At 41.1% G+C, this 25553-nt stretch overlaps 1 protein-coding gene across 2 annotated transcripts in view; it reads left to right on the plus strand.

Annotated features, from left to right (window-relative positions):
• Nucleotides 1-25553, plus strand: part of PTPRM (protein tyrosine phosphatase receptor type M) — a 642938-nt gene that overhangs the window by 565610 nt on the left and 51775 nt on the right. For both annotated transcript variants that reach the window (XM_079785235.1, XM_079785234.1), the window contains 3 exons: nt 1426-1502; nt 5428-5464; nt 23893-23990. In XM_079785235.1, coding sequence (XP_079641361.1) covers nt 1426-1502; nt 5428-5464; nt 23893-23990 — 212 coding nt within the window. The remainder of the gene's footprint in view (nt 1-1425; nt 1503-5427; nt 5465-23892; nt 23991-25553) is intronic.

The following is a 25553-nucleotide window of genomic DNA, read 5'->3' on the forward strand; positions in this document are numbered from 1 at the left end:
TCCTAAGACAGCCCTGCTGCTAAAAATTGGGTGGCTGTAAATGCAGGGCCTGCCTTTTAAAAAACTGCCCAGGGAAAGTCGAGGGCTACAGGGAGGTAAACCTAATCTCCCTCCAGAGGAGCTGACTAAAAGCCTGATGTGTGTAGAACGGCCATGATTCAGTTCTATTGTAGCATCCTTCATCCGGGAGGCTCAAGTGGCTTTACCTGAGGAATGCTTATAGCTCCACCCTGGAATAGCTGTGCGTGTGCACCAGCTCTCCTAAAAAATACAAAAGCCATAACAATCCACACATACCCTGTGCCTCCCTGGCTCACCTCCCCCACAATACGAGCAATCTATGGACAGAGGGAGTCTTGGGTTTTAAGCAAAATATAGTAAAGCAGGTCACCATGAGAAAAAATTCTGACTGCATTTGCATCTATTCCTGGGTTACTGTCATCTATTTGGAAGGAAAGATTTCTCTGCTAAAAACAGAATTCATTTAGGAAAATAATTTTTACATCACATATTTTTCACACAATAAAAGTTTCACTTTTATTCATTTAAAAAAACAAATTGGGGGGAAACCAGGTATGTTCCAGGCCTTAATCTCAGGGTTAGGAATAGAACAGTGAGCAAAAAGGAAAACATCTGGCCTTATAGGGTTTTTTTGAACTTTTCTTTTTAAAATATAGATTTTCAAGGAAATAATTGAGATTTCTCAATGGTATTTGTGGAGAAAATTTTTCATTCAGAAAATAATTTAAATATAGTTGACTAATACCATAAACACAACTATCCAGTAGTTGTGTGCCAGACATCATGCTTGGCACGATGTGTTTTCATTTAATCCTTAAAGTGGCCCAGTTTGAGGCATGTGCTGTCATTCCCTTCCCCAGATGCATTGTTCAGGCTTGCTGGCATAATTGAGTCTCATGTAGTCACATGACTGATGGAGAGAGCCTTGCTCTACCTGCCTATATGCCCTCAGGTGCAGAAGGAGGGCTTAGAGAAATCATGGACGATGACTGAAGTTAGAACCACGTCCTCACCTCCCAGAAGGCTGGGCTGGGGTTTATAACCATCATTTGTCAAGGTGGATGTCATAGGCAACCTTCAAAATCTCAGGGCTTATATGTGATTTAGTGAAGTTACTAAACTTTCAATCCAAGAAAAAAATCCTGTTGTGATTCAGAGGACTCTTATGTAGAAGTTTCAAACTTTCCTCAACTCTACATAATATCCGTAAATGATCAAAGAATAAGTTAATGAGATTTACTGTGAGATGCAAAGAATTGTAAATTCTTACCAGTCTTAATAGCAAAATAGGAAATAAAGCAGCATGGACGTTGATGGTCTGTCTCCATGTCATGTTCTTTGAATCCGGGGCTCTGAGCATCTCAACAGACTGCTTTTGTTAATCGTTTTCCTTTTCCTTTTCAGATGATCATTCCAGGGTGAGGCTGCAGACCTTAGAAGGAGACAACAACTCAGACTACATCAATGGGAATTATATCGATGTATGTACCTTGAAACTGTCAATAAGCCTACCTGTTCTGACACACACCACATGGTGTGCATGCCACAGGACTGGTGGACACATGTTGGTCCCGTTCCTGAAGCACTCGCATCAACATTGCCCCATACACACAGAACTTTACAGTGAGGGTTTGGCCACTCCTTTTCTCAAATCAGCCTCTTTGCTGGTAACTTCTCTGTAACATGCAGTGCCTTTTTTGCCATCCCATGTCAATGTGGACTCAGAAAATGTTATTTCCATTTTTTGTCAACAACTTCCATTGTTTGACACGTTAAAAAAAATCTGTTTGCATATTAAGAGGACAAAACTCTCTAATTCCTAATTCAATGATTTGCCATCTCTTGTCATCACTGCACTTTTAAGTTGCCTTCAAAGTAGTCTGCAGCTGTTAACCAGGACTTCTGAGGCACGCAAGACATGCCCTTAAATATGCAAGCTGTTTAATTATTGAAGACTGCTTCTTTGTTCATTCTGCATCGTGTTAACTTAATGTCTTACATTAGAATAAATTCTTTAGGCGACAGCATATTTTCAGTTGAAAGAATGAATGAAATCAAAAGTAGACTGAAAATCAAGGGAAAGTTGTTGTTACCTCTACAGCCCAAGTTTACATTAAGCAGATTTCAGCCCTCTTACAGTTCCCAAGCCATTCTCTGCTTGGCTGTCACACTATTTCCTCGTCCACCAATACTTCCATGGACAGGTTTTATATATGTATTCTTTTATTTTCTTGGTTGAGTATTACTCAGATGCTATTAAAAGTCCTCGCATTACAATCTCCAGGAGTTACTTAAAAATAACTATAAGAATGTTGTTTTTAGCCCAACCTGTGTGGCCCAGTGGTTGAGCGTCAGCCTATGAACCAAGAAGTCATGGTTCAATTCCTGGTCAGGGCACAAGCCCAGGTTGGGGGCTAGGTCCCAGGTGAGCAGCATGCAAGAGGCAGCCGATCAGTGATTCTCTCTGACACAATGGCCATTTTTCAATCCTCATCTAATTGATCTATCAGCATCATGAATGCAATTAATCTCCTTGAAATACTTTCTTCATTGGCTTCCAGGATATAACACTCTCCTGGTCTTCCTACCTCCCTCCCTTATTCATTTGTTGGTTCCTCCCCTTCACCTTGATATGATGTTGGATGTGTCCAGTTCTTAGACTTTTTCCTCTGCCTCACAATTTAGAAGATGAAGAAACCTCTTCTCTATAACACTCCTTCTTTTGGGGTATTCCAAGGGAATCTTCTTCATACTCCAATTTCAGCTCCTACAATCCCTGAGCACAGGGACAATGTCTTATTCAGCTTTGTATTCCCTGCACATGATTCATGCCCAAAATATTGCAAGCACTTAAGAAGTGTTTGATGAATCTGACTAAAGATGTAAATGTGATCAGATTAGGCATTGTAGTGGAGGTAATTTGAACTAAGCTTTAAAAAATGGGTGGGTAGCAATACAGAGGAAGAAAGACATAAAAGTAATGAAACTGCCAGATTAATTAGTTTTAATTTTAACATGGAAAAGAGTCAATATTCAGGGCGTCTTTATTCATTTAGTCAATATGATTTTATTGAGCACCTATTACGTGTCAGTTACTGTTTTAGATACTGGAGATATAACTGTGAACAACTCATACCAAAACAAAAAGCAAACCTCTGACCTAATGGAGCTGATGAGCTGATTGAGAGAAAGAGCCAATAAATGAAATATGTCAGTTATTCTGATGGTAGTGTGTGGTGTGTAGAAAATAAAAGCCATAAAGGGGGAATAAGGAGACCAGCAGAGATGGATTGCAATTTTGAGTAGAGCGGCTGGAGTCAGCTCCACTGAGAAAGTACATTTGAGCAAAGGAAAATGAGAGATTGAGCATGTAGATATCTGGGGGAAGAACATTCCAGGCTGGGAAACAGCTGTGAAAAGGTCTTAATATGGAGGATACCTGGTGAATTTGAAGAAAAACAAGCTGGTGAGTGTTGGTGGAATATTGTGAAGGGAAAGAGAATCGTAGGTGATGAGATGAGAAAGGTCGAGTAGCCAGGTGATAGAAACAGCCATAAGCACTTGGGCTTTTACTGTGAGATGGGCAGTCATAAGAGGGATTTGAATGGAGGAATGACATGATCTGGCAGCTGAGAAGAGGATGAACTGAAGATGGATGAGAGTAGAAGCAAGGAGACCTGTTAGATGGCTGTGGAAGCAATCAGAGAGAAAGATGGTGGCTGGGCCGAGTGGTGGCACTGGAGGGTGAGAAATGGTCGGATGATGGATTTATGCTGAAAGTAGAGACCATGGATTTGCTGGCACATTGGCTATGGGGTGTAGGAAGAAGAGAGGGGTCAGGATGCCTTCAAGAGATGGAGTTACAATTATCTGAGAAGAAGGATGGAGCAGATTCAGGTAGGAGGTAGGTAGGACATGAGTCCAGTTTAAGTTTTAAATAAATGTTAAACATCCAAGTGGAAGTGTAAAGTAGGCAATTGATATCACATCAGGATTTCAGGGGAAAGGCCAAGACTGGGAGTAAAAATGCAGGACTCATCCATGTACAGACAGTATTGAAGGCCATGAGACTGAAAGAGATCAACAAGAAGTGAGTGTAGACAGAGGAAAGCATCTAAGAACTGGACACATCAACATCACATCAAGGTGAAGGGGAGGAACCAACAAGTGAATAAGGGAGGGAGGGAGGAAGACCAGGAGAGTGTTATATCCTGGAAGCCAACGAAGAAAGTATTTCAAGGGGATTAATTGTGTTCATGCTACTGATAGATCAATTAGATGAGGATTGAAAAATGGCCATTGTGTTTAGCAATATAGGTCATCAATGGACTGTGTGGATTATTTCAGTTTAACAAATGAGTTCCTCCTACCTCCTAGCACCTTGCTAGCACTGACATATAGAGCAAATGAGTGAGACCAAGATCTTGCCGGGTAGAGCTTATCAGCTGGCAAGAAGTGAGGGATCATCTAAATAATCGTATTTAATCTGTGCCATGATTCTATGTTTGAAACCCATAGCAGGTCAGTTGTACAAAAGAATGTGTTTGCTTTTGTTGTTCATTATTTTGTTGTTCAACCTGTTTTTAACAGCAAAACAATCTAACAGATATGCATTTAAGTTAACTAAAAAAAAAATCCATATTTCCTCTTTAAGTTTCTTTACTCTGTTTTCCACGTGGCTTTGGGTGCAGTATTTTAGGTCATCTCAGGGGACAGAGATGGAAAGTATTAAGGTCCGTGGTGACATTATGTTTCCTGTGTGTAATTTTCTCTAAGTTGACTTTATCTTTCCCAGATATTGATTCTATGGTGTTCTTTGCCCCCTTCTTTATGTGGTCTCAGTTTTCATCTTTCCCCTTCTTATAGGGTCACAGTGAAAGGAAGGGGGTCTTGTCTAATTGCTGCCTCTTTAAATTCCTGGTCTTTGCTACAGCGTCACGTCATGGTATTAGCAGTGTTTAAGAATGATGTTTAGTATTTCTATTGATATAACTGCCTATACCAATATAACAGAATATGTGTTAAAGCCTTGGCACGTTGCCAATAACGCCCAACCATAAATGAATTTCTATTGTACATTCTCAGCCTGTTTGCACTCTACTAAGAGTCATGGTCATGTTATTTCAGAGAATCTATAAGTTGTTGGTGTTTATTGCTCATCAATCATCTCACAGCCAGTGTGCAATTCAGTTACTCACACCCCCTCTGCAAGCATCAGAACTGTAATAATTGATGCACCTTTGCTTATTAAGAGAAACTCAATGGCACTTAATCTGATAATTCAACTTTCAAGTGATGCAACTGTTGGTATTTGTGGATGCGTTCATGTTGGCAAACTTAGCATGTGACCTCTGTGCTGCTTATCAATTTTAGGTTTGTGAAATACTATTTCTCATTTATTTTTAGGGCTATCATCGACCCAATCATTATATTGCTACCCAAGGTAAGTTTATTTCAGCTTTAATGTCTTTCTTTAGTTATTTGCCCATTCTCTATCATTGTGTGCCTACTTCACCCTCCCTCAGATATTTGCACACTGCTATAGCACCATTTATTGCAGTTCTAGTCACCAACACATACATCCTGTTTTATCAGCAGAAGTTCTGGTATGTAATGGTTTAGTTAGAATTTAATGTTGAGATCATTAGAAGAATTGTATTCATCCGTTCATTATTGAATTAAATCTCTCTACCTTAGGAATTAATCTGACATCTGCAAATATATATATTCACTAAACATGTATGTACTGAACACCCTCTGTGCAAGGACCTGTGCCAGTTGCCACCAGAGATGCAAGCTGACTCCAGCAAGCTCTCTTTCTCACACCACTTGCAGTTTAGTGGGGAAGATGTGAGATGACCTATATATTAGTACATACAAAATCAATTAAAAACTTGTGTGAGAGGTACAGAGAAAATGTTAGGGGAACTTGGAGAAGAAAATATATTTTAGATCAGATGTAATAATCTGAAAACAGCTTTGTGGCAGAGGTGAGATTGGGAGAACTTCTAAATGGCAGAGATATCATGAGCAAAGATCTGAATTCAAGAAATTTGTGCTCCTGAGTGGAAAGCAGATGGTGGATCACTTTGGCAAAAGGAAAACTGAAATAAAGCTATAGGAACATGTTGAGGAAGTTCATGGCCTGGTTTTTTATCATCTTCCCCACCAATTATGAGGCAAGTCATCTGTGGAGAATGAGGATCATGAGAATTCTGATGTTTTCAGGAACAAGGTATCATAAAGGATGAATTAGTCAATAAAAGATGAATTGAAGAAGTGCTAAGAAGCAGAGAGGACCCAGTTAGGGTTAAAGAGCATACGTTCTCTCCATTTTATTATTTTATCATTGTTTCCAATAATTTTATTATATCCAATAAACAAGAGCAGGAAAATCAAAAGGATGTGACCTGCCAATGATTAGGGATTAGCAGGAGGCTGTACACAGAACGTCAAGAAGCATGGGAATCAAGGATGCCAAGAAAATCATGGTTGGAAGGTCTAGGCTTGGTGGCAGGGGGTCATAGGTGTCCAATAGACTGCGAGAAGAGGGAAGGAGGCCAGGTTCAGTTAAAGAGTCACAGAATAGGAGAAAAGGCCGTTGTAGCCAGAGAGCAGAATCCCAACACTTCTTGCAACACTGTCCAGTAGACTTCCTGCTGTGGCTGAAATTGTCTATCTGTGCTGTCCAATATGGTAGCCATCCCTTCAAAGTCTTCTGTGATTTATCAACTAAATGTATGTAATATTCTGAATCCATTGATGTCGTTATAACAATTTTCATGCCATGTTTACTGGTAGATTCCATCTCAGAAAACCACTCTTTGTGGTTTTGATATTGTAGCAATTCAGTCACATCTTCAAGTTCCGATGATGATGATGATGATGATGGCTCCCCAAATTACAATATTAACATCAAAGATCACTGATCATAGATCACCATAAAAATATAATAATTCAAAAGTTTAAAATACTGAGAGAATTCCCAAAATGTGACACAGACATAAAGTGAGCAAATGCTGTGGGAATAATAGGGCCAAAAAAAAAAAGAAAGAAAGAAAAGAAAAATAGGGCCAGTAGACTCGCTTGATGCAGGGCTGCCCCAAACTTTCAATTTGTAAAAGACATACCATCTGCAAAATACAATAAAGCAAAGGACAGTAAAACAAGGTATACCTGTATAGTATGCTACAAGTATAACTGTGGTCTCAGATTGCCAGTAATAAAGATTTCTGATCATCTGCAGTAATTGGCATGGAGATGTAGAACATGCGCATGGATCACCTTCATTCAAATAAAAACACAAACACCTAAGAGTCCAACAAAATGGGTGATAAAGTCTAACACAAATGCAATCTTTCAATCTCTGCTCCCTTTTTTCCCCCTCTATTTTGCAATGATATAATTCTTTAAAACCTATTCACAGCAGGAACCCATGAAACTGACAACCACTTTCATTCCCAAGAGTTGGAAATATATAGATTTTCAACAAGTTCCTTCAATATAGAGGGCATGTCATGAATTTATCTATTTAGTCTCTCCCCCTCCTTCAGCTTTATTGATTTTTCTACCAGTAACTGACTTTGACCTTTGATGATAATAGTAATGTTTCTGCAAATTGAAGAGACCACATTCAAGCCAGATCTTTGGCTTTTTTTTAGTATGTTCTTTCTATTTCCCCTCCATTTAATTGTTTTCCGTCTGGTAGCTAACACTTTGATGATCCAGTATTCACTTCATCACATCTGCCTGACCAGCCATTAATACAACTGTAGCATTCAGGATTTATGATTAGGCGCACCAGGGATCAAAGGAGAGGAAGCACGTCTGTTACTCCATGTCCGCACTCAGAGCCAGGGCAGACTTAGGATTTCAAAAGCACAGTTCACTGTGAAGGGCAGATGAGTACGCAGCTGGGTAGGATTGCCAAGAACTTACCATATTTCACAATGAAAAGGTACCCGGATACCCCACAGAGTCCGTGCAGGCCTTGAGCAGGAGGAACACATTTAGAACACATTTAGAACCACTCCAAAATGATTCGGGAGAACACCTGCCAGCCACATGTTGTGCAAACGAGGGGGCCCTGCAGAAGTGTTCTTTTTATTATTGTTTACTTTTATTTTCAAACTGTCTTCAAGACTATTGCTTTAAAGAACTCAGAAAAGATGGTGCCAGATTGTTGTGGAAGGAACTCAAAAAGTCTGTGATGGGCAGGGCCTGCCCAGCACCAAGTCCCTCTTCCTCACGTCTAAGCTCATCTGTGGGTTGGACACACAAATATCGGAGGATCCTGCCCGAGGAACTTCCCTGTAACTCCTTCAGGGGGAGCAGCCGTGCATTATGAAATCTGAAGGGCATGTCATAGTCAGGTGGTAATGCCCCAGCACTTGACTGGGATACCCAGGAGCTGAAGAAGGGGTAGAGGACGTGTTGGGGGATGGGAAGAAGGAGGCAGGGCAAGACTTCAGCGGGCCTTGAAGGATGTGTTCCCTTATCAGAGGACCAGCTAATGGGAGGACTGCTGAGGTTTGGGAGGAGCACCGCCCCCACAGAAGGTGTGAGATAGCAAAGGTCTTCACCTCTGTGGCTTCTTGAGTTTCCTTAATCACTTGTTGAAATGGATCTTCTCTCTGGAAAAATTCACATGTACACACACTTTTACATAGCTGTTTAGGCACTCACAGAATTAATAAAACCCAGCCTGAAAAATCTGTACACCCAGATAAAAATCCTGAGCTAGAGGGGCTAAGAACAAAGGACTGAGGTAAAGTGAGGACTTGTTAAGAGGCTTTGAATAAGGCGTGTTATTTAATGAAAGGCAGGGAGACAAGGGATGAAAACAGTGCTTTAAGTAGATTAATTAGTGTGGAATTATCCCGGATAGAAACTGGAAACAAAGATAATAGGGAGTAATCACAGAAAAATCTGGGATAGAAATGAGTAAGTCAGACAATAATAGCAGCAGGGCAGTTGTAGGTTTTACTTTATTCAATAATCTAGGTTGCATATGATTAAATATGTTTTCTAATATGAATATATTATAGTGTCAAAAACTGTTGATTTTAAATGTGTTTCTTTCTCCTTTAATAAAAAGTGATAAATATATTTTCTTTCCATATTAGTAATTTGGGTTGATATAATACTTTTCTTTCTGAAACTCAGCATTTTTATTTGTCTATTCATTCAATAAATATTAAGTGCCTATTTTGTACTAGGCTTTGTGCTATAACCAATGTAATGTATTTTCTATCCTCTGACTACTTTATTATTACTCATCTCATGAGTATCAGAATTGAGACCCATGAGGGGAGAAGCAGGGGTTGGAAACAGAACTAACGTGTGCTGCAGTGTGCGGACGGGGATGCTAGTAATGCATGATGACGTGCTTCTCCCCCTGAGAAGAGGCTCAGAGCTTATGCTCCTTCCCATGTATTGCATGCTGCCTCTTGCACGGGCTTTACAAAGCACACCCCTCAAAATCTCATGGTTAGTCTTTAATAAAACGAATCTATAGTGCAACCCCTTCCTTCTTCCTTCTAAGTTATGCTTCTCAAATAAGCAAATCTTCTATGATACAGTCATATCTGAAAATGTCTCTTAATTAAAATGTCTTAGATGTCCTCAAATATGACACGGAGCATCCGGGGTCTCCCTGTTCCCACACAGGCATCTGAGCTTCTGTGTGGAGACCCATTAGCCCTGGCCTGCACAAAAAGAGACCTTAGTCTTGATGGGGCCATTTAGACTAAGCTCAGAGCTCCAATCCAGGACCAGCCCTGTCAAGTTAGCACAATTCAGACAAAAGAAAAGATGAAGTGGACTAGACCCAAGGCACTATACTCAAGAAGAGAACCATGCATGGATGTTAATAGGGCAGAGTTAAAGTTACATCTGTTATGCTCAGAGACTCTGGGTGCTGTGTGGCATGTTTCAGAACTTCAGGTCATACTGGCATAGGCCACAGGGACTGATATGGAAAACCAGATACAGATAGTTGTTTACAATGAGAAATGTCACTGTCCATAAGACAGAACTGCCCTCAGCCTCGCAAAGACATTTTGTGTCACAAGCCAGCTAAAGAGGGAGATTCCTGGGCAGAATGTTGCCTCATGACCTCACACCAGAAAAATGCCCCAGAGCACATTCATGGATTCAACAAGTACCTACCAATCGTGTGGTAGAGAGCTGGCTAGAAGCAGATGCTGAATGAGAATACAAGAATGAGTGAGTGAATGAGTGAACGAATGAATGAATCGGGAGTTACTGTGGGCCAGACACCAATTAAGCTGTAGAATATTCCAACTTGGCAAGAAGGTTATCTCATGTTGGCCCAACAAAGCATCTACCTACCTGCATGAATTTGAGGATTGTCATCGCCAGTACCTGTGATTGTTTCTTTTCTAAGCTAAGGGCTAGTCAACTCCTATTCTCACTAACATTCTTTCTTTAGACACGTCAGTAAATCAAAGCACAGTTTTTAGAGATAGTCCATCTTGTTAAACTAAATGCTTATCTCCGCAATGACCTACCTCTTCATGCTTATCCCCACCACCACCCCATATACACCTTATATAATCAATTTTATTTGTTCATAATTATAATTTGCTGATAATTTGAAAAAGAGAAACATAAAAGACATTTCCTCTAGGGACTTTGAGCTAGAAGCAAATTTTTATGTGAAGATAATAAAAATGCAGAGCGAAGGTTTATAGTGGAAATAGTTCCAGAACCTCCCCTCCCGCACAGGAGCTGCAACTGTGCTCAAGTGACTTCCTTCTGTTTGCTGTTCATCTGTTTTTCTTCTGTTTGTCTTCCACATACTCTGTGTGGTACGAACACTTTTAATAAGGATTTTCAGAGAGAGAAATATGGTTTATATTTTCATAACTCAAAATTCCCCTTCAGGCCTCTGAAGCAGTAAATAACATGCTTAGAATAAGACACACTTTCCTCAGCACGTCATGCCTGTAGCCAAGACTTGTCAGAACACCTATACGGGTTCTCCATACTTTATAAAGAAGCTTTTGTCTCCAGCATGTTGGCCTCCAGATGGAGGTGAGCACTTGAAATTATTTCTCAGTAGAATTGGAAGAAAAAAATGTTTTTTAAATCAAAAGCTAAGCCTTCCGTAAACAACTTTTGTTTTCATTCCTCCAAGCTCCAGTGGAGCTCACTCCTCAAGTACAGCTTCTGGGTCAGCTGGCACTGCTCTTCCCGGCTGTGTTGTCCCCACATGGTCAGGGTGTGGCAGGTTATGTTTGGATTCACTTACTCGATGCTATTTGAGATTGATTGAAAAGTATTGCCCCATAAAGTGGAGTATTCTCTAGGGCCCAGATTTAAATAGGGAGTCTGTGGGGAAGTATGCTTTATATACTCGACCCTCACGAGGTCTAGGTATTCCAAATAACAGTGCCAAGATCTCCATGCAGGGCCTGCCTGCATTTCACTCTCCATCTCTACTTTGCCAAGGAAAAATGAACAGTTGCAATTAACAGCTTATCTATAAACTTCCTTTGAAATAATAGTTTCTCTTCACCAGATGAATTTTAGAAGATACTGGCCAATAAGCTAGAAGGTCAGCTCATATACATTTCTCATCCCTGTGCTCTTAATAAACTTGCTCATTACTGGTGAGAATGTTTAAAGTCAGGTTGCGGATTAAAAGATAAATCCAAAAATTGCCCTGATCGGTGTAGCTCCGTTGATTGCAGTGTTGTCCCACACATTGAGGGGTGTCGGGTTTAATTCGCAGTCAGGGCACATACCCAGGTTGCAGGTTTGAACCCTGATTGATGTGTCTGTCTGTCTCTCTCTCTCTCTCTCTCTCTCTCTCTCTCTCTCTCTCTCTCTCTCCCTCCCCCCCTCCCCGCCCCCCTCTCCCTCTCCCTCTTCCTCTCCCTCTCACTTTCTTTCTCTTTAGAACCAATGAAAAACATATCCTTGGGTGAGGATTGAAAAAATAAATACATAAATAAAAGATAAAACCAAAAATAGATCACATTATTTAACATCCACCCATGCTGTTATAGATGCCTTGTTGGAAATATATCCATCGAGTAATGGAACATAAATTAATACAGAATGATTTGAAGATGAATGATGTTCTGTGGTTAAGCAGGCACCCGGTTTTAGACTCTCTTAAAACAAATACTTTTAAAATATTTAATAGTACTTTACAGGTGTTCCTCATTGGAAGTGGAAAAGTATAAAATCTTTTTAAGCTGGTAGAAATGTCAGAATCTTTAAGCCCAACTCGCCTGTTTTGTCTTTGAAACAGTTGAAACTTAAAGCACAAATTGATTTAAGTGATCTTCATCTGTGCTCAAATGAATCATGCACACAAAAGTATTTGCAAACCGTGTGGACTAACATGCATATTTCATAGAACGCATGCAATGTTCAACCTAGGAGAAACGTCATGTGTTTCTGGTCTCCTAAGGGGCCTTTTGTTCAACAGCAAGGAAAAATGAGGTCACATCTTTCTTCCAGGGTCAGGCCTTTGAAAGGATAGAGCTGGAGCTAGTAAGTACCCATGTAGTTTCCCTGGTGCCGGCTTCCCCAGGCCTCAGCACTATAGACCCTTGCAAAGCAAAGCCATATCTTTCAGGCCTAGTTCATCCAAAATTAAACAAACATCTCCGTGCACCACCAAGTGACTGGCTGAGTAAAGAGTCAGGAATACAGCAGTGACCTCAGGAATTACACAGCGCTGGTATCTGTATAAATAACCAGCTCTTACTAGTTTGTGAATTTGCTGCAACACCAGATTTTGGAACTACTTTAGGCTATTTTTCCCCCCATCCCTACCCCATTTAGCAGGTGAAAACGGGAGCCCCGAAGCATGCCTTCTTGACTCTCTTGACCAGGTTCCTTTATCAAACATGGACACCACTTTGGACAGGTCTGTCAAGGCAGCAGTTAGCAAGTTCTGGTCATTACAAGTTACTTCTTTTTCTTGCCTTCTCACTCAGAAGGATGCTCCTGGGAATTTCCTGATGTAATGCCCCACGCTGCCATTAAAAAATTGAGATTGCCTGCACTGAGCTATGTCTAGGGAGCCAACTTATCTCTATTTTATCATTTATTAGATTTATTCTCTTTTTTCTTAAATAAAAGAGACCCCACTTGTATCATGGGAAAAGCTTAATTAAAGAAGATAGAGACTAATGAAAGCTTTCATTTCTCTGGCAGTGGCCCCCAACGCATGTGAATATAGGCTTTTCCCTTCACTTTTCTTCTCCTCGACAGAAGGCAGCCAGATCCTTTGGGTCACCAAACCCCTCCGTTCGGAAGGGTGCCATTCTTTTTTTTTTTTTCTCCTTGATTGCCTTCTCTCTGTTCCCCTCTTTACAGCAGGAACACGTACTCGGGATGGGTTTATGACGGTTCTCTTTGGAGACAGGCCTGATGAATGCTCTGTGACTCAGCCAGCAGGAGGCTCTTGTGGTGTGAACATCTGTCACGTTCCTCCCTTCCACGGCTACAAACACTTTCTTGTGCGCCTCTTCCCAGCTCTTCATGCAATATTGCTGTACAACCTGTCTCAGGGATCAAGGACCAAAGGTCCCTCTGGTAGTGGTGTCTTTATCTCTGCATCGTAGAGCAGATTGTTGCCACACACTGCCTACCAACTCTTTCATTCTTTTCTATACAAGGGTTTCTCTTTGGAGCCCTAATCTTTACCCCTGTCACTCAAATCTGATTTGTCTGCCTTTATTATTCTGCTTTCCATGTCAAGAATAATAGCAGCCTTTGCACTCCCGCTCACAGTGGTACCTCTGCAAGCTAGAGATGTTGATTAACTGCTAGGGAGGGCTGAATAGAGCCCAAAAAGAATGCACTCCAAATAATGGTTCCTTTAGGTAGATGGTGTTTCCAGAAATGCTTTGGAATATTACACTTTCAAGTCCTGCCAGGAGTCACCCCTGGTTTTTATTTACAAATATTTATTTGCTTATGTGACATGGTCACAATCAAGACTTTGAAACTTGGCCCTAAAATTCCTTCCATATACAAACATGTTTTATGTCAGTAACAAGGACAAGATCTTTTCCCTCCAAGAGGCAGTAGAGCAGAGTGGTTGATGAGAGTGTAGACTCTAGAGTTAGACTGGCTGGGCTCAGATGCCAGCTCTGGAAGTGCCCTCTCAATAAATATTAGCTACATTCTTATTATCATTATAATTATATGGGTTCCAAAAGACACATATCTCAATAGCACATAGGCAGTTCAGGCTTTAACCCAAGGATAGTGTATACTCATAAGCTCTCATAAAAGCTAATACATTCTACACATATTAATGCCTCCTTCCAGAAAAATGTATCAAAGGGAACCACTTAGGTTTTCACCAACATACTTCGTCTTTCTCCAAAGTACAAAGATTATTTATCATCATGGTCCTAAACGTTTCAACAAAAAACAAGCATGGGTTAGAAAGACAACAAACTATATTATAACAACAGGGAGAAGCAGATTTTCTTTCAGTTTTTAAAGTCTTACAGAAATTGAGCAGCCCTGATAGCAGCATAGGACACCAGCCTTGGCGGTGTCTGAAGCTTCCCTCATGCACACTTAAAGCTGGATTACACGTAGGTGAAAACAGCTTAATTCCACAGACCAGACAGGTTCCTTCCCAAAAGGCTTCGTCCAAATCAATTTGTGAGAATTGCACAAGGATATTTTAGAGCAGAGGTTTAGGAGGCTAAGAAACCACTGGAGAACTAAATGGGGCTGAGAAATGATTTTCTGGGAAAGAGAAAAAGTAATGACCTGACCAGAAGGGGAAGTAAAGAGAAAGGTGTGTGCTCTTGGCCTGCCTCGGCAGCCTGTTGGTGTTGGGTGAGGACGGTTAGGCAGGCACTATCTTCTGCTTGGCTAGAGGTTGACCAGATGCCTAAAAATTGCCGACCATAATCTGTACCAAGGATACAGTAGATGGAGTAGTTCTTACCTGAAAGGAATTCCTCCAGACCACTTCTGAGATCAGTTTCACACATGGCATCCCAGGAAAATCAGGTGTCCCCCAAGCACTGCATGTCAGCTTAGGAAAAGGACCGCAGAGTAATAGTTAATGGGTGTACAATGATTTTGAATAATTATTATTATTTTTAAAGTGAAATAACGGTATCATGGTTTGGGTTGCTTTTTTTTGTGTGTGTGTGTTTTGGTTTGTTTGTTTGTTTTTGGTTTTGCTTAATCCTTTCACCTTTTTCACCCAGCCCTGCAACCCTTGTCCCCTCTAGCAGCTATTAGTCTTTTCTCTATCTTTGAGTCTGTTTCTATTTCATTTGTTAGTTTGTTTTATTCATTAGATTCCATATATGAGTGAAATCATATGGCACTTGTCTTTCTCTGATAGGCTTATTTCACTTAGCATAATGTTCTCCGGGTCCATCCATACTGTCACAAAGGTCCTTTTTAAGGCCAAGTAGCATTCCATTGTGTAAATGTTCCACAGCTTTTTTAGTCACTCATCTACTGCTGGATACTTGGGCTGCTTCCCAATAATCCTGCAATGAACATAGGGGTACATATTTTTTTTTTAATTAGTGTTTCTGGATTCTTAGAATATATTCCCAGAAGTGGAATCCCGGGGCCATGAGGCAGTTCCATTTTTAATTTTTTGAGGTAACTTTATACTGTCTTCCACAGTGGCTGCACAAATCTGGATTCCCACCAACAGTAAACAGGGGTTCCCTTTTCTCCACATCCTCACCAACACTTACTGTTTTTTGAAGCAATTTTAGAATTTATATGCAGCCTGTTCATTAATGTTTGGTTTATACCAATTTTCTCCTAACTCAATCGGACATAACCTTTCGGTGTCCAGCCAGCATTTCATATGTTCCCAAATCACCTGGAAACCCACATTCCATGCAACTAATTACCTGGAGAAAGCCACAAATATTTGCAGTTAACTTGAATACACTTTCTTATTTCAGTCTGAAGGGAGAATTTTAGGGAATGGTATGAGTGAAATATAAATATCAACATGTGGATTATGTGTTTGAGAGGAAATGTTATTCATGGATAGAGCAGAAAGTGTATGCCTACTTTTAGGTTATAAGAGCACACACACCTGTGAGCCAATTCAGATAGAGTACAGCAAGCATGTCAAACTCAAAGGCTAACATGGGCCAAACAAACAAGGTTTAAGTTTATGTGGGCCACAAAAAAACAAAAGCTTCAATTTTCATAGAAGCATAGGTTTATCTCAATAGAGACATACTGAATACAAAGGGCTGAACTAAATGAGTAATCGTTAACAAAATAATAGAACATTTTAATAAAAATTAACATTTTTTCTTGAACATTAACTTACCAGACACTGAATAACTGCCCAAATTAATAAGCGTAATGCAAATAAACCTATTTTTCTTGTTCTCCAAATGTGAAATATTTCCTGTTGCGAGCACCAAACAAGACTAATGACGTGGCAATCGGCTGCTAAAATATTCACTGCTAGTATTAGTGGGGAGAAATGGTGCACCTGCACATAAGGCAAATGAATGCAACACGATTATAGTAATCAGTCGTTAGCGAACATTGTAGTTCATTATTAATAATTATGTATAACAGAATAGTGTAAAAATTAAGGTACAAAATTTTTATTAAAATGTTTCTTACATACCGTTATTTTGGCTGGGCCGCAAAAATATTCGTCGTGGGCCACATGCGGCCCCTGGGCTGCGAGTCTGACATGCTTGCAATAGAGTAATCTGCAAGTAGCTGCTATCCAGAGCAAGCCAGGTGAAGGAAAACGACTCATGCCATGGGAAAGCCTACTCCAGTGTAAGAAGAGATTCATCATTGTGTGGTGGGAACCACTGCAATTTATTAACTGAAAACACTACTAGTATTTAACATCATTATTTTAGTCACCGCTTTTTACACTACTTCTAAAAAGGTGTCTTTTATTATAGCTCCAATGTCCATTATCTCCTCTTTTACTGCCACTAAATGAAAATTCTAGCGGCCTGGCGAGCATTTCCAACCAGTAATTCTGGACATGGAGAGCTATCCTTAGAAAATGCTATTGTAACATGCTGCCAGTTATATTTTTGAATTTAGGTTAAATAAATTATTCCCAAGTTTCTTTCATCATGGAACGATTCTCAGTGTTTGCTTCTAATTCCTTAGTTGATTTTATTGTTTCTTTAATGGGGAGGGGGAGATGTTCTTAGCAATTCAGAAAAATGATGGAATCACATCCCATGCACCCAGCTGTCTCAACTTGGGTTTTCTTTTTCTGCAGCTGAAACCAAAAATTATTCACAAAAAATCCATGATTTTAACATCAGTAGCCTCAGGGGAGAGCAAATGCACCTATCAGATAGGTGTTAAGGCTTATTAATGCGGAAGCCAGCTGTTTTCTGTGTCACCATTATGGCTTCTATGACACACGAGGCAGATGCAGTCCGTAAAGCAGGGTGGCATACTTTACCTTGTAGATTTCACTCCCGCAAAAATGAAAAGCTACTTAATGTAAAATTGTAGACGGAGGTGTTACGGAAGCATCATATTGAAAAATCGCATAAAGTTTTTTAATAAAAACTTATTCAGAAACCACTGAAGGGACATCTAATGCCCTGAATGCTGAATAACTGACTTCATAATCCCCACTCTAGATTATCGCCAGCAGCAACAGTAACAATAATGGATCAAAAATATAGGGCCATTTTTTATTTATGAGCAAGAGCTTTAAAATAAAATGCATAAATCCTAGGCTCATCTTTTTCCACATCCATATTCCACCTTCATGGCCTCCAGTTCTGATGGAGTGAACTGGGTGCCAAGGCAAGCCAGTGCCCAAAGCAAGGACTTCTAGGTTTTTCTACAGCTACTTTGCCCCCAGGATCATTGTCCCTTCCCTCTGCACTCCCACCACTCTATGTGTGCCCCACAACACACAGTCTGTCCTCCCACTCAGGGGATTAGTCACATCAGCTGGTTAGAGGACTGATGTGCACAAACAAGACCCCCAGTCTCTTCAGGTCATTTAGAAATTTCTAAAGAGACCTGACTTGGCATTCCCACTGGGGCCGGGAGGGGGATTTGAATGAGCAAAGCAAGCTAGGTATGAGACCAGAGGGCACGGAGAAACTGTGTGACCTGGTTGGGCAGATCCACGTTCACAGACCACTGAGGATGACAGACATAAAAAACACACAGGCACCACAACATCAAGTGTCATGAAGGAATGGGAGTCACGACTCGGGTCTTGGAAAACTTGCCTGAGGAAGTGACGTTTAGTCTGCCGAGCTGAGACCAGCAGGAAACACAGGCTTGAACTGCAGTATGAGTGAGAGGAGAGCTCATGGCAGAGGAGGTCTCAGGAAAATGCCAGGGACGGGTGGCACGTGGGACAGTACCAGCCGAGACTGGAGACCAAACCAGGCTCAGGTATATGGGGCCACATTTGCCTTATTAAAGGAAACAGATTTTACTCTATGAGCAGTGGAGACCCCTTAGAAGATCTTAAAGTGGGAAAATGATGTTTTTTAGAGATGAGCTCTGGTGGGTTGTGAGGCTCGCCTGGTATTCGGGGGGAGATTATGTAGCTTGGGCCAGGCCGCCGGAGGGAATTGAACTTGCTGTGTTCTGGATGTGCGGAGAGGTTGGACTGGGCAGATTTTATTCTGTTGGATTTTTTTCAGTAGCAGTAGGACCTTGAGAGGTTGTTTTCAGTGATTAACATGGGTTTTATCCTACTTCGTTTTTGCCGGGCCCGTGATAACTGTACACACAGGCCTGTCAAGTAGAACCCTTTTGAGTTGCTTTATGTTCAAATGGAGGCAGTGGCACCCATGGGGTGAGACCTCAGCACTCAGCTCCACAATCACGAGCCCTGTGACCTTGGGAAGCTTACCTGACTTTTCAGTAAAATGGGGGAAACAATAGCACCTATTACATAGGATTGTGCTTTTCAAATTCAGAGAGTTGATTCGTATAAAATACTTCAAACAGGATCTGTGAAATAGTAAGTGCACAAAAGGAGTTAGGTATTGTATTTGTGATTGAATACAAGTTCACATTTGTACTATCTCTGTTCCCTTCAGAAAACTCGAATATGCCACTGTGAGCTTAAAGGACCTTGACTTCCCCGCAGCTCTAGTTAACACACAAAACATACTGCATAGAAATTAGAATGTGAAAATAAGGGGTACAAGTCATCTATCAAGGTTTGAAATGATGATTTTTAATATGTCTCACTCCTCATGAACTAGAGAATTCGTCTTACACAATAGAGTCTATCCTTGGATGTCTTTCACTTCATGCTTCTCATTGCTTTTAATTATTCTTTATTGTGCTCTAGTTCTTTCTGCCCTTTTTTTGTTGTTGTTCCTTCAGGCATTGGTGGTGGTAAGAATGGCCCCGCCACACCTTTCCTTCTCAGCAGAGGTCTGTGTGTGCCAACTATTGTGAGGGAAATGGAATGTATTACTGGCCTGATATTATTGAAATTTCAAGGCCTTACCTTTTAAATGCTTTAGTCCCACAGGGGGAGGACTGCTGAGAATAACCTTCTTGCCTACTGTGCAAACATCTGTAAATGCACAGGCACAGCAATTGTGGCAGTTCCCACCCAGCCAGAAACTGCAGAAATCCAATACTGGGGCTGGATTGCAGCTGTTCACACCTGGAGGGAGGGAGGTCTTTCAGTCCTTTGCCTGCTGTTTTGAATTCCTTGTCTTGGGAGTTGTTTGTCTGTTTTCTTTTTTCTTTGTATTGATTTTAGAGGGAGAGGAAGAGAGGAGAATTGATAGAAACACATTAATCCATTAATCTGCTGCCTTCTGCACGCCCCCTACTGGGTGGGGATCAAGCCCACAACCTGGGCCTGGGCCCTGACCGGGAATCAAACCAGTGACCTCCTGGTTTATAGGTCCATGCTCAACCACTAAGCCACACCAGCCAACCTGTTTCTGTTTTCTGTGAGCAGTCCCCAGTGACCACTCTAACAATGATTCTCCTTGTGGTAAGGGCGCTTGCCACACCAGCATTTGGGAGACGGACATGGAAGGCACAGGAATATCAGCCTTCTCATGGTCTTCCTACCCCGGTTTCAGCCCTGACAGTAACCACCTCTTGTACCAGGCATGCGACTATAGACTTGGTGTGGGCTCACGAGGGCCAATCACCCAGCAGACCCACTAGGAGCTACTAAATCAAGTGGAGTAGCCTCCATGTCAGTAAAGTCTGCCTGCCCAACCTGCATTGTGCTTTCTCACGTTGTCAGGAGACATGTATCTCTGTCTCATAGTGTATTCCTGTCTCAGGAAATAATCTGAAGTATGTCAAAGAGAAGAGACAATCAGGCCCAGCCCTGAGCAGTTTTATTGTTGAGCTGCCACAGTGACAGGTCAGGGAGAGGCCTGTGGGGTGGAGAAGGGGCCACTCTCACAGGCTAACAGTGCACGGCGCCCCAAGGGTGAAGGAAGGGTGAGACAGGGAAGAAAGGGCAACACTGCACCGGGGAGATGGGGGCCCTTTCCTGACACTTTTTTCTTTCTGGGATCAACTTAGAATAAGCTTTGTGTTCAAATACATTTTCAGATTTTAACCCCAAACTGGCTTATTTCTTCTGGATACCTGTGCCTAATTTTAGCATTGAAAAGAACCCTACCTTATTCGTTTTTCTATCCTAATTTTTTTTTTTCATAGTCCAAGTCAGTGGGTAAGAAAATCATCAAGACAGGTATAAAAGTGAGCCACTAATGCTTATAAACACCCTTTATTTTAAGAATAACCCAAATTTAGTTATGTAAATATTTATAACTGGTGTCACCTTAACTGATGCTCAGCCCAATGCTGAGGTGGGACAGCTGTGTTCTGAGATGACATTTTGTAAGTGAAGTTTCCTCTAAATCAGAAAGAATGGGATTCCTGGATTCTGAGACCTTGTATTAGGGTTTAGCTAAGCAGTAGATTCAAAACAAACAACCACCTCATATGAGACCACCTGGTAGTTAGGTCAGAAGGTGGAGTCCAATGCCCCTAATGCGGTAGATCTGTGGTTCTCCACCAGGAGAGATTCAAAAACACACCCAGACCCAAACCCCACCCCCAGTCAATTGAATCAGAGTCTCTTGGATTAGGACATCAGGATTTTTTAAAAGCTCCACAACCATTGTAATATGCAGCCAGAGTTGAGAACCTCTGCCCTCAATAGAGAACAGCTACTGGGAGGCTAGGGTGGCACTCTGGCGACCTAGGGGAATGGAATGAGTTAAGTTGGGGGGCAAAGCCTTAGGGCAGGGAAACCTAGATCTTACAAAAGATGCCCCCATGTAATGAATTGGGAAAAAGTAAAGGCAAAGTGCTTTTAAGTTTCTGCAGATAACCTCTGAAATATAAGTCAAGAAAAGGAACCATGCAACTATTGTATGTTAATACTTTTAAATACTTATATATTTAATATTTCATTTGTTCATTGAGCCCCTGCTATGGGCCATAAACCACAACAGCCATGCTCCCCTCCAGGGGGAAGTTGAAAGTAATCACAATGGGGTCTACACCTAAGGAAGGGCAGGTGAGTTGCACTTTGGAACTTGGCCCTATAGCCTACAATGTCTCTGGGAAGACTCCTGTTGGGCCTTGAGGGGGAAGGTAGCTTTCTTCCTGGCGGCACACACCACCCCTGATGCCGGAACATCGGATGCATCCACTGCAGCCATTGTCATCAACATTATTCCCAGAAGTTTCAGAACAGGTGGCACAGGCCTGTGTATCTAATGAAGGAGGCAAAAAGTGTCTGGGCCACTCCTTTATTTTGCGGGTCACATTGGGAAGACTGTCTGTTTGCACAAAGCTGGACTTGGTATTTCATTTCTTGTAAGTAAGTAACCAGCTGTTACATACACAATGGATGTACCTCTCAGCAAACTGGAAACGTAGTCATTGATGGATCTGATGTTTACTTGTCTCCTCTGTAACCTTAGATTGAAGTCACTGAAAATTTCAGCCTATACATCAGGAGAATGGCATGCATGTGCCAAGGGACAGGGGCCAAAATGGCAAGTGCAATTTTTGGGGAGGTGGTATACAAGGTTCCATAAAGGGACTAGACTCAGTGATATCAGGGAGTGGAGTTGGTTTTCATGGGGAGGGTAAGAATGTGTAGTCAGAAGCACAAGGAGGGATGGTGGAGGCTTGAATTGGGGAAAGAAAGGAGGGAGGCTTTGATAGTGAGGAAGGAGAAAAAAATTACACAAAACCAGTTGATAATTGGTCAGGAGAAATGGGAGGTGCCTGAAGGGTCCCCTTGAATGTGCCACCATTGCTCAGTATCCAAGCCTCAGCCAAGGAATAACCATTAATAAATATCTTTCAATGCACCTTGTTTTTGTTCTAGTGCTTTGCTGTTTATAAAATGCCTGAGTGTTCATTGACTCCATGAATTCTCAAAATAACCCCAACAAATGTTATTGAAATCAATATGTAGATAAGGAAAGATGAAGACACTAAAGCTCACAGTGGCTGAGTGACATGCCCAAAATCACAAAGCCAGTGAAAAAGCTGAGGCCAATCTCCAGTTCAGATATTGAGCTCCAAATCCATTAGTCTATGTTGTCAAGATACTACAGCACAACTGGATCCCAATCCCAGCACGTACCTGAACGGTTATCTGATTCCACACATAGCATGTGCCTCTCTGTGGCTTTGAAGTTGTATTCCTCACATTTCCTGCACTTCTGCTTGTCTTATAAAGACTTATAATGGTACATTTATTCCCCCAAATATGCATGATCATCAAATGGAGTTTGGGGATTTTCTAAAATCTGGATTAAAAGAAATATTGAATTTCAACTCTCTATACCGGCTGGTATCTGTAGCACTGGCATTCTGAAATACACATTTTCCCATGTTTTTACCCCAGTCCATTAGAAAGAGTTTTTAATTCTCAGATCTTCCAAGAGCTAAGAAAGGAGGTGCTTATCATGTTCAGTGACAAGAAGTAGAACTGCTTAAAACTCTTAACTTCTCTCTCACTTTAGGAAGTCAGACCCCCCCCCCCCAAAATGGGTTAATTTGATAGAATAAGAAAAATATTAGACACAAGAAAAGGACATTTTCCTGTAGAGGCTCATTTCATTCTGTATACCATTTCCCTGGGATATCTGCCAATTGTTAGCAAGAAGAGTAATGTTATCCATGTTTTAAAATATCACTCTTGAGTATTATGGAGATAAATAGCCAAATGATGGAAAATACCTTTCTTTCAAGTCAGTAGTTTAGGGGTAGAAAAAGCTCAAATACAGATATGTTGGATGATATGAGAAAATTCAACTATGAATGAAAAATTCTGTATTTCTATAGGTACTCTTAAAAAGAGTACCCTTTTGCATCAACACTAGAAAGGAGAGCTATGTCCATCTATGCCGCAACCTTCACGGCGGGGTTCAAGGATCTGAAGGAGGGGCCGACACACAAATGAAAATGGTATACAAGAAATATGAATTTAGAAGGCATTGGGGGCCAGGTGGAGCCTCTTTCTTGAAGAGACACACCGACTTCTGGCCAGTTCTGCTATTAATTTACTTGAATACACACTTGTCCTTTAGCAATGCATACAGGCATATCAAAGGTAAAGTTTGGTAAACAGTAAAAGGATTATCAGGTTGGGGAATTGCCTTGAGACACCACTATCTTAACAGGAACGATCAGTGCTTAGCTTCAGCCCTGCTAACACCCAAGGTCCATGGGCCTTCCGTGTTCCTTGGTGCACTGACAGTATTGGCAAGCGGTGGCTTCCCACACATCTATAACAGTGAGAGAACTGCATGTGATTTATTTGCAAGCCCAGAAATTTTCTACTTGGAATCTTACAAAGGAAAAAGAAAAGTTTGTGTTGTTCTGCTGCAGGACCCATGCAGGAGACCATCTACGACTTCTGGAGGATGGTGTGGCACGAAAACACGGCGAGCATAATAATGGTGACCAACCTCGTGGAAGTGGGCAGGGTAAGTGAGACACCAGCATGTCCATTTGTTCCTTGCTTTGTTGGTAACATAAAGTAAGGCCAGAGCCAGCTTCTGGAGCAGTATTTGGTGTACTCCAGAAAACATGAACTACTACAGCTCCTCCTACTGCTTGCTGCATTTGCTTATAAATTACCAGTAAACATAGTCTGCATTGCTTTCATTTGTTGCAATAGCGACAGGAAAGGCACTCAAGATTTAAAAGTAGTTGTTATCTGGCTCTGTTGGGCACACATAAACACCTCTAAGCACGAATGTTGGCTGTTGGGTATCAAAACTCCCGGGTGCCGCATTAGACATAACTGCATTCCTTAATTCAGGAAAACTGACTCTAGATACGGTGTACAGTGCTGGATCCAGTCCTTAGGTTTGAATTCAGCACCTCCTCTGGCTGAGATTTTACTTCCCTGGGCCTCCACTTCCCAACCTGCAGAATGGAGATCATCCTCTGTTCCAAGGTTATGGATCATTTTATCTGTATTAACCATTGATGGCACTATTTTTGTTTAACCAGGAAACTCTTAAATATTTCTAATCCTCTTAAATATTTCAATCCTATTTTGTAGGATTATTTCCAAAGTGAAATTTAAAAATGAGAAAATACTCAGAGGGCAGTTGCTTTGTTTTATAATAGGGTCACTTCCATGGTTCTGCCCAACTCCAGAACCCATTACGTCTTAGAGAAGCTGACACTGTGAGATCTAGCCTCAGCAAAAGCCAGCCTAGAATTGAAATACTGAGGCAGAAACCATAAAGGTTTTGTTTCTTAAAATTCTCAATCAGACTTGATAAAAAAAAATCCTGCCATTTACAACCTGGATGAACCTGGAGGACATTATACTAAGTGGAAAAAGCCAGTCGCAGGAGGACAAATACTGCATGGTTCCACATACCTAGAGTAGTCATACCCGCGGAAGCAGAGAACACAAGAGGATGGTATGGCACGAAAACACGGCGAGCCAAGGGCTGGGAAGAAAGGGAAATGGGGAGTTGATGTTTAATGGGAGATAACATCTTGGACCTGTGAAGTGCTAAGAATTTGAACTGAGACTGCCACATAAAACCTAAACCTGCAGAGGGTAGACCCTCAGAGAAAGTGTAAAGGAAGGCAGCCAGGCACCAAAACAGGGAAATAACAAGGAAGCAAATCAATCTTCACTTAGGATCTGGGTGAGAAAGCACTTCCACTAACTAATGGGTCAAAGTAAAACACCCTGCCATAAATCAGAAAACATTTAGAGCTGTGAGTCATAAAGTACCATATAGTCAACTTATAGGATGCAAATAAAGGGTACCTAAAGAGATATATTCTTACATGTTGTTAGAAAAGAAGACTAAATATCTAATTCAAAAAGCTAAATGAAGAACTGAGTACAACTAAAGAAAGAAAAGAGGAAATAATAAATGAGGAGCAGAAAATGATTAAATAGAAAGCAAAGAAAATAATAAAAATCAACGTAATCAAAAAGGCTGTATGAAAAACGGATAAAATAAACATCTGGCAATCAGAGTAAGAGAAAGAAAACCAAAAATAAATATTAGGAA

This window comes from Cnephaeus nilssonii (genome assembly GCF_951640355.1).
Source record: "Cnephaeus nilssonii genome assembly, chromosome: 11".
Taxonomy (NCBI): domain Eukaryota; kingdom Metazoa; phylum Chordata; class Mammalia; order Chiroptera; family Vespertilionidae; genus Cnephaeus; species Cnephaeus nilssonii.